General features: G+C 39.0%; 1 protein-coding gene across 4 annotated transcripts in view; it reads left to right on the top strand.

Moving 5' to 3' along the window:
• TENM3 (teneurin transmembrane protein 3) overlaps positions 1-12,788 on the top strand; it is a 292,279-nt gene that overhangs the window by 242,428 nt on the left and 37,063 nt on the right. For 3 of the 4 annotated variants that reach the window (XM_088524633.1, XM_088524634.1, XM_088524635.1), the window contains 6 exons: positions 338-457; positions 847-1,108; positions 6,973-7,240; positions 7,795-7,938; positions 10,798-11,047; positions 11,475-11,495. In XM_088524633.1, coding sequence (XP_088380759.1) covers positions 338-457; positions 847-1,108; positions 6,973-7,240; positions 7,795-7,938; positions 10,798-11,047; positions 11,475-11,495 — 1,065 coding nt within the window. The remainder of the gene's footprint in view (positions 1-337; positions 458-846; positions 1,109-6,972; positions 7,241-7,794; positions 7,939-10,797; positions 11,048-11,474; positions 11,496-12,788) is intronic. The other variant, XM_088524636.1, reaches the window with a different exon arrangement.

The following is a 12,788-nucleotide window of genomic DNA, read 5'->3' on the forward strand; positions in this document are numbered from 1 at the left end:
ATGAATCTGCCAGAGGTATGACTTATAGTGGGAACATCTGAAGTTTATAAGTTCTTAAAATTCTTCACTGAATTATTGGTCTTAGTAACTTAGCACAGATAAAATGAACCAAAGTAAACTCGGCTAAATTAAAACAAAGTGATTAGCTATAGATGTTGAGGCATATGTTTAGAGAATGTATATTATGTGAACTTGTAAAAGGCTTAGAAGCTTGGGAATGTTTTTGTTAGCGGTACTTGATACCATGAAGAGAGATGTGCCTGTGCACGATATTGGCTGGTATTCATGTAGAAGAGAACTAAGAAGTCTGAAATCTTATCCTGAATCTTTTTCACAGTCTTGCATCTGTCATAAGAGGCCAGGTACTAACTGCTGATGGAACACCCCTCATTGGTGTCAATGTCTCCTTCTTACACTATCCAGAATATGGATATACAATCACTCGGCAGGACGGAATGTAAGTTCACTTTGAAACACTTCTCAGACATAGAAACAGCAAATACATTAATAGATCAGGAGTTGCTTGTACAAATAGTATAATGGAAACAAAAGACATGAAGAAGTTAATGAGGAAAGCTTTACTTCATATGTTCTTCAAATAATGTTAAGCATGCTGATTATATACTTCAGAAGTAAACGGGCTTGTTTAATGTAAATGAGGCATCCCAAATTCTCCCGTCTCAGAATACAGTATTATGTGATGTAATTTAATTGATTTCTCCATTGTTCCCAGTAGAGCTATTCTGTCTTCAGAGCAGTACAATAGGATGAAGAATCAATCAGTAGAATGGAAACTGTAGATGGCTTTGGGAATTTGCTGAAGAGCTAACCCAGCCTTTTTTCCAGGTTTGACTTGGTAGCAAATGGTGGTGCCTCCCTGACGCTGGTATTTGAACGATCACCCTTCCTGACACAGTTTCACACGGTGTGGATTCCCTGGAATGTCTTTTATGTCATGGATACCCTGGTCATGAAAAAGGAAGAAAATGACATTCCTAGCTGTGATCTGAGTGGATTTGTACGGCCAAACCCCGTTATTGTGTCATCACCTTTATCTACCCTCTTTCGAATTTCTCCAGAAGATAGTCCTATCATCCCAGAGACACAGGTAAAACGTGCTTCAAGTAAATAGCATTTTATTTCAGAAATTTCCTAAATGATTATAAGGAAAATAGTGCAGACTGCATTTTTAATAGATATTTTTGACTAGTAAGAATTTGCAGCATGTAGTGATTTTCAGACAAATTTACTTTTTCTGTGGGTTGATTGTTTTAAATTTCATTGGGGGAAAAAAAAAGAAATAGGAAAGAAAGCTTGCTACACACCAATATCTGGCTTTATGTTTGTTTGTATCATGTAAACCACAGTATCTTCACTTATTAGGCATTGTCCCATTAAAATCTGACTTTTTTTGTCTGTCAGTTTCACATTTTCGTAATTATATAGGACACACTTTTGGCTCATTCACTAAGAAATGTGTTTGCATTGTCAGGTGAAACATGGAAAATGTATTCAAATTGTTTTCACTGAGGGCTTTTCAGAAAAAATCAATTCAGCAATTCATGGAAGGAGCAGGTTTAAATAAAGATGCAAAGGAATTGTAACTAAATGCTCACAGACTTAGACAGTGCTAGCAAATGGTTGCTTTTATTCTCACTATCACTTCTGTGCCTTTGGTAGTTGCAAGTCAATTAGAAAAAGGTGCTTGCAAAATACAGTCTGCAGAAAAACAGCATTGATTTCCTTATTTTGGCAACAGATGATGGATTCAGTTCCTGAAGTGATGGAAAATGGCTTAAATAGATGGTGCATAAATCAAGAAAAGTAATAATAGAAAAATGTCAGAAAATACATTTTTTTCAAGGAACAATTGCAATGTCTAGATAAACAAGTCATTCTGTGAGCAGTGGGACTAATGAAGTCTGGTTTCCTACTAATTCCCACCCGTCGCTGTAATCCCAGCTAACTGCCAAGTCCAGTCATTCCCTCATGGAGCGCACTCAGCCTTTTTCTCTGAGGGGGTATTAAATTTGGATAGGTCTTCCCTACCTGAACCCTGTTTTCTTTTACAAACCTTTACTGAATTATATTGAAGATTTCTACTATTACTTGAAATGCGGTTGAAATTATCTGCCAAGTTCAGAAGTTGTGAGGTGGGAGGTCTGGCAGGCAGTGCTGCTGTGAGGTCAGGCTGATTTATTTAGAAAAATGTCCAGAAGAAAAGGTCACATTCTCACAAGTTGTTATGCAGTAGATGCTTATGTGTAATTTCTGATGAGATGAAAAAGGGGCTATTATTACATATATTACATATGCAAAACTTCAGTAACTGTACTGTTTGAAAACATCAAGGAATCTTTCTCTGAGCTCCTCTTGTGTCTTTGGAAATGTGTAATGCACAATAGTCAGTCTTCACAAGTCTGATCTTAAAAAAAAAAAAAAAACAGGCAGATTCAGATTATATTCAAAACTATCCGTTCAGCTCTTGAGGAGCTGTTGCAAAAGGAGGCAAAGCCACATTAAGAGGATGGGAGACTGGAGCAAGCAAAGAGAAAGAAGCTCTTCCTCGTGTTCTTTCAGTCAATATCAGTCATCCTCTTTGTGTGATGTGGCAACACTCGGTATCACACACAGGAGAAAATGCTGTGGTGCTGTAATCATCATCCCTGGAACAGCTTCGTCATCCTTTGCAGATGATGTTGCCAACGAGCATACCTAGTGGTTTATGAGTCCAAAATGATCAGAGGGGAATTCAAAGTCTGTACTAAAGAAGAAGAAGAAAAAAAAAAAGAGGGCAAGTAAGAGCAAAGCAAGAAGGCAGTAGATAGAGGTGCAATCACAGACCCAAAGGCACAACAGATCGTTAGTCAAAACGAAAGATAACAAATCTAAGATAACAAACAGGCCAACTAAATTTGGATTATTTAACCATGATCTTTTATCTACCTCTAATTGAAAGTTAGCCTGCTCTGCCTAGACTTAACTAACTGGGATTAATTGGTGTAGAATAAGATGTTAAGCTACATGCAGATAAGGCAGAGGATCAAGTTAAGCTGGAGCTACTGATATGTGCTAGGTAACGTTGCTGTCTTTTTTCTAACACAGTAGTTGTCTGTATGCTACGTGCTGCAGTATGGCCTGGCAGAGACCCACATGTGAGTCAGACTGAGCTGTTTGGAAACAGTTTTTGTGGTGGCTTCTTCCACACTTCTGTTGTTCACCCTTAGGTGAGACCTGAGAAGGTCCTGAGCAACTTATTTCAGGGACCCCAAGAGTGTGGGAAAATCAGGATTTTCCTTCAGATTCATGTTTTCCCCAGTATAGAGAAAAGTGGTTTTGGCTACGTCTGGGTAGTGTGACCCACATGTTTAGGGGACCAATGTAGACCAGACGTGCATATTTAGGGGACCAGCCAGCAACAGGGATGCTTGGTTTAGTTGAAGTGCTGCCGGGCCAAACCATTTCTGTGATAGATTTTCTCAAAATCAGCTCAAAGTTTCTGAGTTTTTCTTTACCGTATTCCTTGACTCTTTTACATTATTGGCAATACAATAGAGCAGAAGTTGACAAAATCTATTTACCCACCAAAGTTAAGGGGAAAATACTGGCCCCAATGACTTAATAAAAATGATTCTTTTAAATTCAGAGTTGACTAGGTTTAGGCTTAAGAAGTGAATCTGTTCTGTTATTCACATGGAAAACCTAATAGGATATGTAGATATTTCAGTGTTATACAGATGCTACATCTTGTTTTCACTGGACTAAATTTACAAAAAAAAATGGAGTTTACAAGTAACAAGATGCAGGTATCTCCATTTATGTATCTTTGGTTTTCACCAGTTTTTCTTCTGTCTGTAACTTTATATAGTGCTCTTGGTATATGCTTTTACTGACTTATTTTAGGCTCCTACAGGTATATGGCCTCATCTCTGTGGTATCTCAGCAAGTCTAGAAAGTTGAGTGTTTTTTCCCTTTTCATATTTATCCTTGCTTTATATAGTCATCCTAGGGTTATGGTACCCTAGATTTTCCCTATAAGCTCATTTTTAAAAGCCTCAGAAGCCTCAGTTCTAGGGAAATTCTTTTTTCTAAAAGGGAAAGGTTTGTGTATCTTGAAATGAACAACTTCAGCGTATACTTAAAGTGGTATAATTTTAGTTTTCTTTGGCCTCAAGCATTGTGTGATGCAGTAGTTACCAATATTTATATGCTTCTAAGAGAACCATCTTTGCCCATCTCAAGCCATGATGTTGTTCCATTCTATTGCAGCAGTTAAGCTGTTATATCTCGATGAAGAATCTTTTCCAGGTGTTTGGATTAAAGTTTGCACTGATTTGTGAAAGTTTTCTCCTATTTGCTACTCAAGTTGCTCATTTGCAAAAAAAAAAAAAAAAAAAAAAAAAAGGGGGGGGGGGCAAAAGGAGCAGGTTTTCTCCCTCCCAGTGTGAGTGTAATATCCTCCTTCAGGGTTCCTAATGCCATCAGAGCATGTCACCTGAATCTCATCATATTTCAGAGCAGTAGAGGGCTGCAGAGCTTTAGTCCTGCTGGGCATGAGAGACAAGGAATCCTACAGAATTTATGTGACTTACTGGCCAACTTGAACTCTTAAGACAACTAATTCTGTTTTTGTGAAAATTGCAGTGACCCTTATCTTAGTCCTGTAGGTTAAATATTTCACAGATGTCCTTCCAAGAAGCTTGGTCATCCATAAATAAAATGTCAACCTTTAGAACGTGGTAGTTGGGCTATAACTCAGGCTCCTTAGAGGATCAACCTTTCTGAGGGTAGTTTGACACTCTATCAGGAAAAGTTAAACTACAAGACAGATTGGTTGTGTTGGCGATTTCTGATGTGACTTTTATACTCAGGGACTTTCCTGGTGGCCTCACAATTGATGTATTGTCATGACTCCCACAAGATGCTCTCTGCTGTGCTTAATGACCACTTTTCAGAAGATTGTTAAACTGTTTAATTCTGTTTATAGTGCTTGATTTCAAGGGAGAGCTTAAAATGCAGTCCAGTGTCTCTAGATTTTTAAAATTCTCAAGAAATTATGTTACTACAGGAAGTATTTTACAGCAAGAAGAAAGTTGTGAGGTTTCCAGCAGATGTGAGGTCTTTACAGAAACTAATAATGGGGTTGCGTTTTTGTTCTAAACCTCGCTGAGAACAGAATGAGTGTCCCAGTTTCTAATTCAATATCATCCCAATACACAGTGGATTTTCTTGAAAATTGAAGCTTCAAGGTGTCGTCTTTATTGCCTGTTATCTCAGCCAAGACTATTGGAAGACCACCTAAGTGTTTAACACCGCTCTTCCGCAGCGCACTTGTGAAAGAAGCAGTGGTCATAACAGGAGACCAGGGAGCTCCATTACTTTGTGTCCTGCTATGAGCGTATGATTTCTCTTTGTTTCTGCAGTTGCTTACAGCAGACTTTTAGATGCAGTGTGCAAGAGTCCAATGGATGTCATGAGGAAGAATTTCCTCCTTCAGTTCTTAAAGCTGTGTTATAGTTTCGCTACCTGCATATAATAGATGTAAATGATTGTTTGTGACATACAACAAGCCAAATGATGATTTATTTTTAATTAGAAAAGAGACAGACATTAGTAGTATATATTTCTTCCTTTATATACCAGTAATAGTGCTAACATACAGCATTGTGTCTGCTGCCATCCTCAACAGTGTAAACCATGTTATTTAACCCTATTCAACATGAACAGAAAATTGTTTCAAAGCAGTCTCCAAAGATTTCCCCAGCATAGACACTAACTTAGCACCTTTGATACGTGCTGAAGTCTTGAGCCTGATGTTGGGGATATTTGAGATAGTGCTCTCCCTAAAGCATACTTTCCGCTAAGAGCCTAGGTAATGTTTGACCTGAACGGTCTTCAGGACATAGGAATAGGGAGATAAAATAAATGTTTCCAAATTTACCTCCCTGAAACTGCTGCTCTGACACCACCAAGGCTCTGGGCTAGGGACAAAGAGTCCTTTGCCCTGTGCCCCCTTCAGAGAAATAATGGGTTTACAAAAATGTCTAGATACCTGTTTGTTTATTTGTTTGCTTGTTTAGAGATGTGTGGTAGCTCTTGGCTTGATGTACTAACTTTCAGTATTTAGGGACCTGATTTTAATGCAGTCACATGTCCTGGCTGAAGTATAGGATAATAAGTTGTCTTCATCCACATAGTACAAGAACTTTTCACATCCATCCATCATCTACAAAAGCTTCTCAGCTCACAGGGAAAGACAAGGGTGGGGAAGCGGGGAGAGGAACTATTTAAAAATAAAATTGAATCATTGCACCTCTCTGAAATGAGAAAGTGGTGAGCTGATGTCTGAGTAGTGAATATTGATCAGGAAATATGGAAAAGCTTGCCCTGAGGCATCTACTTACCTCTCTTTGAAATAAATGGGAGAATGCTCCAGTTTAAAGTATTTACGGTCCACAGGCAATGCAAATAATGAACCAGCTAAAAGTCCTTCCTGTGTTATACTATTATCATTTGAACTGCAGGAGCAATTAGAGATCCTAGCCCAAATCTGGAGCCTCTGCAGTGCACAGGGGCTCTGCTGCTTTTATTACCTGCCCATAGCCAGGCTAGAAGTGGCTGCATGAGAAGGGGCTGTTGCACGTAGGTAGATGAGGGGTGCTTTTCCGACCCTCCTCTCCACGCTTCCTTCACATTTCCTTCCCTAAAATACAAGAAGGATCTTTGAAATCTTTCAGTAGCAAGTAACTAAACAGCCACAATACAAAAAAAAACTTTAAACTTTTCAGAAAAATGTGAGCTACTGTTACCAATTGATTTTTCCTTTAAATGTTAAACAAAAGACAGATTTTGATGCTGCTTCATAATGGATTATAATGTAGTAAAACCATAGGCATCCTTTTACAGTAACTACATTGTTCTCTTTAATTTCCAAATCATTCAAAGATTGTAATTTTCTTTCCCAATGCGTAGGTGCTTCATGAAGAGACTACAATCCCAGGAACTGATCTGAAGTTATCCTACTTGAGCTCCAGGGCTGCAGGATACAAATCTGTTCTGAAGATCACAATGACCCAGTCCGTTATACCCTTTAATTTAATGAAGGTTCACCTTATGGTGGCAGTGGTGGGAAGACTTTTCCAAAAATGGTTCCCTGCGTCCCCAAACCTGGCATACACTTTCATATGGGATAAAACGGATGCATACAACCAGAGGGTCTATGGATTATCTGAAGCTGTTGGTATGTGTGTTGTGGAGAGTATTTTCATGTTCACTGCTGTCTTGAAATAAAGGGAATTACATCTCAAATGCCTATATGCATTAATTAGAAGATACTTATCAGGACAAGATGGGAAATAAAGATACATAGTAAAATATATTCAATAATATTAATCTAAACTCCGAGTTGTAAGAAGAGCACACTTCAAAAGGAAAAGGAGACTGCAGTCGTTTTGCTCTTGGAGTTCTTAGCCTGGGAGGAACCCTCAGCATAATAATACAGTGGAGCACTTGGTCTGAGCACTGCGTGTGTGTTAGACCTCAACAGGTTTCAACTTTTTTCTTTACCTGTCCTAATCCATTTACTGTTAATAACTAAAATTATTTTGGTAATCTCGGGTTGCTTTCTAAAATATTTTGGAATTTTGTTTGGTGTTTTGAATGCATCTAAGGTAGTCTTGGGGATTTTTACTGAGAGACGAAGAACATATGCTGTACAGACAAATAACAACAATTTTAAAACTATTCTTCTGAACAAAATTCCTTGTTTAATTAGGAAACTTATTGTCGTTTCAGTGTCTGTAGGTTATGAATATGAGTCTTGCTTGGATCTGACTCTTTGGGAAAAGCGGACTGCCATTCTGCAAGGCTATGAGCTGGATGCCTCGAACATGGGTGGCTGGACATTGGATAAACATCACGTATTGGATGTGCAGAATGGTGAGGAGTTTGCTTCCTTGTTGCTGATTTCAATCCTAAGTTGCACTAAACTTTAAGCACATCCTTCTATTTTTTCAAATGTTTGCTTTGTTATTAAAAAAAATTATAGAATGTTTTGCATATGGTAAATGCTTTGAGTTTTACAGCATATGTCATGTTTCTTCCTCCTCAAAATACATATGCATTAATAATTTCACCTAGCAAATATCTTACAGTAAAACCTCTGGGTCATCCTGGGAGGAATATGTTTACCAAACAAAAAAAAGAACAAACACTGAATTGTTTTCAAAAATTGAGTGATGCTAAGGACAAGTACAAGGGAAATTGTAAATGTCAGCATTGTTTTTTGGCATTAACTGGTTGTACATTAGCAATGTGTTGAAAGATATTTGCACTTTAAGTTTTCACGATGGGAGAAATTTAAATGGCAAGAAAAAGCAGGGTCCTCAGGGGCCGTGCTGCTCAGTGAAGCCGTCGGGGCAGCAGTGACTCCTCACTAATTGCAGCTGAGAGAGGCAGAGTGGAGGATGTGCCCAAGCACCAAGGCAAACCTGCCTGGTGCGCTGCCCGCTGGCACCCAGGGGCAAGTCCCCAGCTGGAGGGGCCATTGGGAAAAATTGGGCTGCAAGTGTAAAAAGAAGATGAAATAAGCACAAGGAAATATGCGCATGAAATATGCACAGAGGCAGGTGGGAGTTGGTGACGTGGGATTTTTAGGCCAAGGGGGAGCTCAGGGAGATGGTCACTGCTGTGGTACCCTCTGTGCCTGGAGGGGTTCCCACCACCTTAGTTGTGTGACGTGCTCGTCATCACCTAAAGCATTGCTCCCAACTGCCAGATAAGCAAGGCAACCCCCAAAAAGGGAAGAGGCTTCCTTGTCCCTAAATTAAATTTCAAAGAATATGTGGGCAAAGTCGCGTGGGGCAGTGCATCTGCAAACGGAAAGGGTCGCAATTCAAGGCTGCCTCTGTCTGCAAGGTGAATCGATGGGGGCTATAAATTATGTACAAGAGTGCCTTTGACACGTGATGGCTTTGCAGAGCGGCGCGTGTCTCACTGAATAAACGAAGTGGAGAGTGCTGGCAACAAGGGGGAGGAGAGAGGAAGGTGTTCGGGGGAGAGCAGGGGCCTGTGCGGGCACCCCGGGCTGCTGCGGCAGCGAAGAGTCCCACGTACATCCCCGCGGCCCGCAGTAACGGAGGGGAAACGCGCAGGACCCATTTCTCAAAGTAACGACAGAATAAATCAGGTGCAGCAGCGCGTTGTGCTGACTTGGAGGATTCCTCTGATGGAAATTATAGAGCTCAGCTGTTTCGGGCAAAATTATGGTTCCGTGGTTGTCCTAAGTGATGTCATCACAGAGAGGGGATTTTGTATATGGTTACTGTGTTCTGGCTTTGACTAGTCACAAAAAATGCCTTCTACTTGTTTTATTTCAATAACATTTAGATTACTTGTCTTTAAGTTGCCATAAGCAATTTTCATTTTTCCTGGTTTTATCACTTATATTTGTTTTGTATTTATATCTCCCAGATTTTATCACACTAAGAATATCACATCTTTAAGAGGAAAAAATGATTTACTTACTTATATCCTGCAGCACAAAGAGCAAATTTGGGGGAAAAGGAATACATTTTAAATTCCCTAAATGTATTTTTAAAGTGTTGATTTTTTGAAGGCATCTGAAAAAAAGGAATGTACACCTCAGTCCCCCCAAAACTGCCTTGGAAACTCTATATGTGCTATCTATAAAGCATATATCCCTGTTAAAGTGCAAAGTGACATGTGGTTTACATGGATTCCACCACGTAAAAATGTGTTTTGACACTGGATTGCAGCCATAATGCCTGCCTATTCATCGGGGACACCTTGATGGATTCATTGAGATATGTAATAATGAGGGTCCAGGCAACCTTTAATACCCTGTAAATGCGGACATTCTTTTTCCAGGGCTGCAGGTTTCACATAAAGCATGCATTTTTCTTTTCGGATTTCCTGTTGAGGCCATAAGGAAGAAAAAATACTGCTGGCACATTGCTTTGTCTTTACAGAATTATTGTTCCTTTCATGCCTCAGAGCAGAATTAAGTTTAAGAGGCAGGTTGGCTTGGCACCACATTTTTTTTGTTGTTTTGACATTTTTAATAACTGCCTATAACTGCAGACATGGTATTGAGGCAGACTTTGTTGCCAGAGGTACATTTTTATTGTTAGCTGAGTAAAGAGCCTTTTATGATGTACAACTGAGGCAATCGCCAACTTTTTTCAACTGGCTCTTTAATTAATATTTACAATTCGCAGCAGTGATCCACTTTAGATCTGACATCATATCATAATTAAGTGGAGTAGGACTTGAGAAATAAAATTAGCATTATTTTAATAGTATATGCACAGTTAGAATTTCCATTTTGGTTTAGGAGGAACCCCAAAAGGAATTAGGAACACAGGGCTTGTTTTTATTACGCAGGCCTTGCATTTCCTTAAATATGAACATTTTTATACTGATTTATAAATTTTTTAATCTATTAACATTTTTTCAAAAAGAATAATTGCAAATTTGCTTGGGTTCTATAATTCTAGTATATTTAGTGTTTCTTGTACATTCTGTGAACAAGACAATTTAATGTTTCAGATGTATTTTTAGTGTATTTTTGACCTAAGTATAACTATTAATGTTTGAATACAATTCTGTCCATTTTAACAGGGAAAATATATTGCTGCAACAAAATTAAATGCCTGTTAAGTTATATTAATCAAATTAAATTGAATATTTGTAATACTTCCACACCATCATATACGCAGACACTCAAAAGCTTCTATTAACTGTTCTGGGTTTCGTGTTTTTTACATTATCTACCAGGAATCCTATACAAAGGAAACGGTGAAAATCAATTTATATCTCAGCAACCCCCAGTTGTTAGTAGCATTATGGGCAATGGAAGAAGACGCAGCATCTCCTGCCCGAGCTGTAATGGCCAAGCGGATGGCAATAAATTGCTGGCTCCCGTTGCCCTGGCCTGTGGGATAGATGGCAGTCTCTACGTGGGGGATTTCAACTATGTTCGGCGGATATTTCCATCTGGAAATGTAACGAGTGTTTTGGAACTCAGGTATGTTTTTTTTTTCAGATCTCCAGCTTTCAGAGTTGTGAATTACTGTTGGGAGCTAAAGTGTGGAATAGATTTCTGGCACTGTGCAAGGCAGAGCTTCCAAATGCGTTTGGAAACAAGAAATTTATTTCAAAAGATTTTGATACCTTTGAAATAGTGTTTAGAAGTGAAGTGAGAAAGCTTCACTGTGGTAAAATATTTTAATTATGTAAATCTAAACTGAAAATCTAATCTATCCAAAGTAATTATTCTGTGGATTTACTGAGTTAACTTATGTAGTCAACATGACTAGACAGAAATTGGAGATTCATCGCATTGCTAATGATGAATTTAAATGTTGCCACCTTTTCATCTTTAAATACGATGAAATATTCTGAATATTTTTCTAATAATGTTTTTCTGTTCTTTTTTACTTGCTCCCACCAAGAAATAAAGATTTTAGACATAGGTAAGCATTTCTTAAAGAAGATTTATATTTCTCTAACTGTTCTTTTTTTTTTTAAACAACTGAATGCTTATAATGGACTAGTCATTTCTGAGATGTATTATTAGAAAAGGGAAGTATTTTTCAAAAATAATGAGTTCATAAGTTTTAGTTATGTCAGCTGTCAGGTTGCATCCTCCTGCCAGATACGAGTTCATATTTTCTCATCACTCTCTGTCCGCAGCCAGTGCTCCTCTTCTGCCCTGCTGTGTGCCCTCCTCTGCGGGCCCTTTGGCTCTGCCCACTCCTTGCTGGCAGCACTTTTGCTGATCCTATCAAAACTCATTAATCAGATCCCCCCAAGTCCCATGGGAATGGCATATAGCTAATAAAATTACAGAAGTATAAAATGAGTTCATGTTATTAGCTTCTTGATGTTGAGTCTTTTCAAGCTCACATTTGAAAGATTTCTTCATCCAAGGCACAAGACCCTCTCTTAAGAATGAAAGCTAAAATTGTTGCACAACAGCATGACTCCAGGAGTTAAGACTTATCGTAATAAATAATAGTCAGAAGGATGTGGTACAACGTTTGTGCATCCTGGCCTAGGCAGGAGCAGAGGGAAAGATGGATGCTTACACTTGTTTTGCCACAACAGCCTTGCTGGTAAGGAGACAAAACCAGAGCTGGTATGCTAAAATCTTGTTGGATACATGAAACCCTGCAAGACTTTGCGACAGACCTGCTAAATACATAAGGCTCAGCAACCCTCCTTCTCTCCTCTTTTGCTGCCAGCCTATTTTTTTCTTCTTTTTTTAAAACAAATCCCACAGAGTAGTATCTCAGCTTTCCTTTTGCCTGTTATTATTTTTTTTAATCACTTAGCTTTTGGCCATATGTCTTTGTGAGGAAACCTTTTATGTTTAAGAAGTGTTTCAAACGTTGGGAAAAAAGTTCTGTGACTAAGGAAGGTGTTTGCATCAGTGCTAGTGATGAGAATGGGAGCTGCTGTGCAGTCTGGGTGGCTCATGCTCTTCTGCAGGTGTGATTCAGAGGTGGCCTCTTTGCCTTAGCAGCGGTGGGTTGCGTCCGCTCCATCACTTTTGGAAGAATTACCACCTTTGTGCTGGGGCCGAGCTGCAATTATAACTAGGGAAGATGTCTTGCCAAACGTGTGGAATATGGATACTCAAAACGGGAATTTGGAATGGACAAGTGGGATTAAGGGGCTGACACGTAGCAAGGTTTGTTTTCTGTCATTTAGTCGTGGCACCCTCTCCTGTTTCTGGCAGAAAGGTGGCTCGAAGCACAACTGTG

This window comes from Tinamus guttatus, unplaced genomic scaffold, assembly GCF_059628265.1.
Source record: "Tinamus guttatus ecotype Peru unplaced genomic scaffold, ASM5962826v1 Tinamus_guttatus_pri_ptg000213l, whole genome shotgun sequence".
In the NCBI taxonomy this organism is placed as follows: Eukaryota; Metazoa; Chordata; class Aves; order Tinamiformes; family Tinamidae; genus Tinamus; species Tinamus guttatus.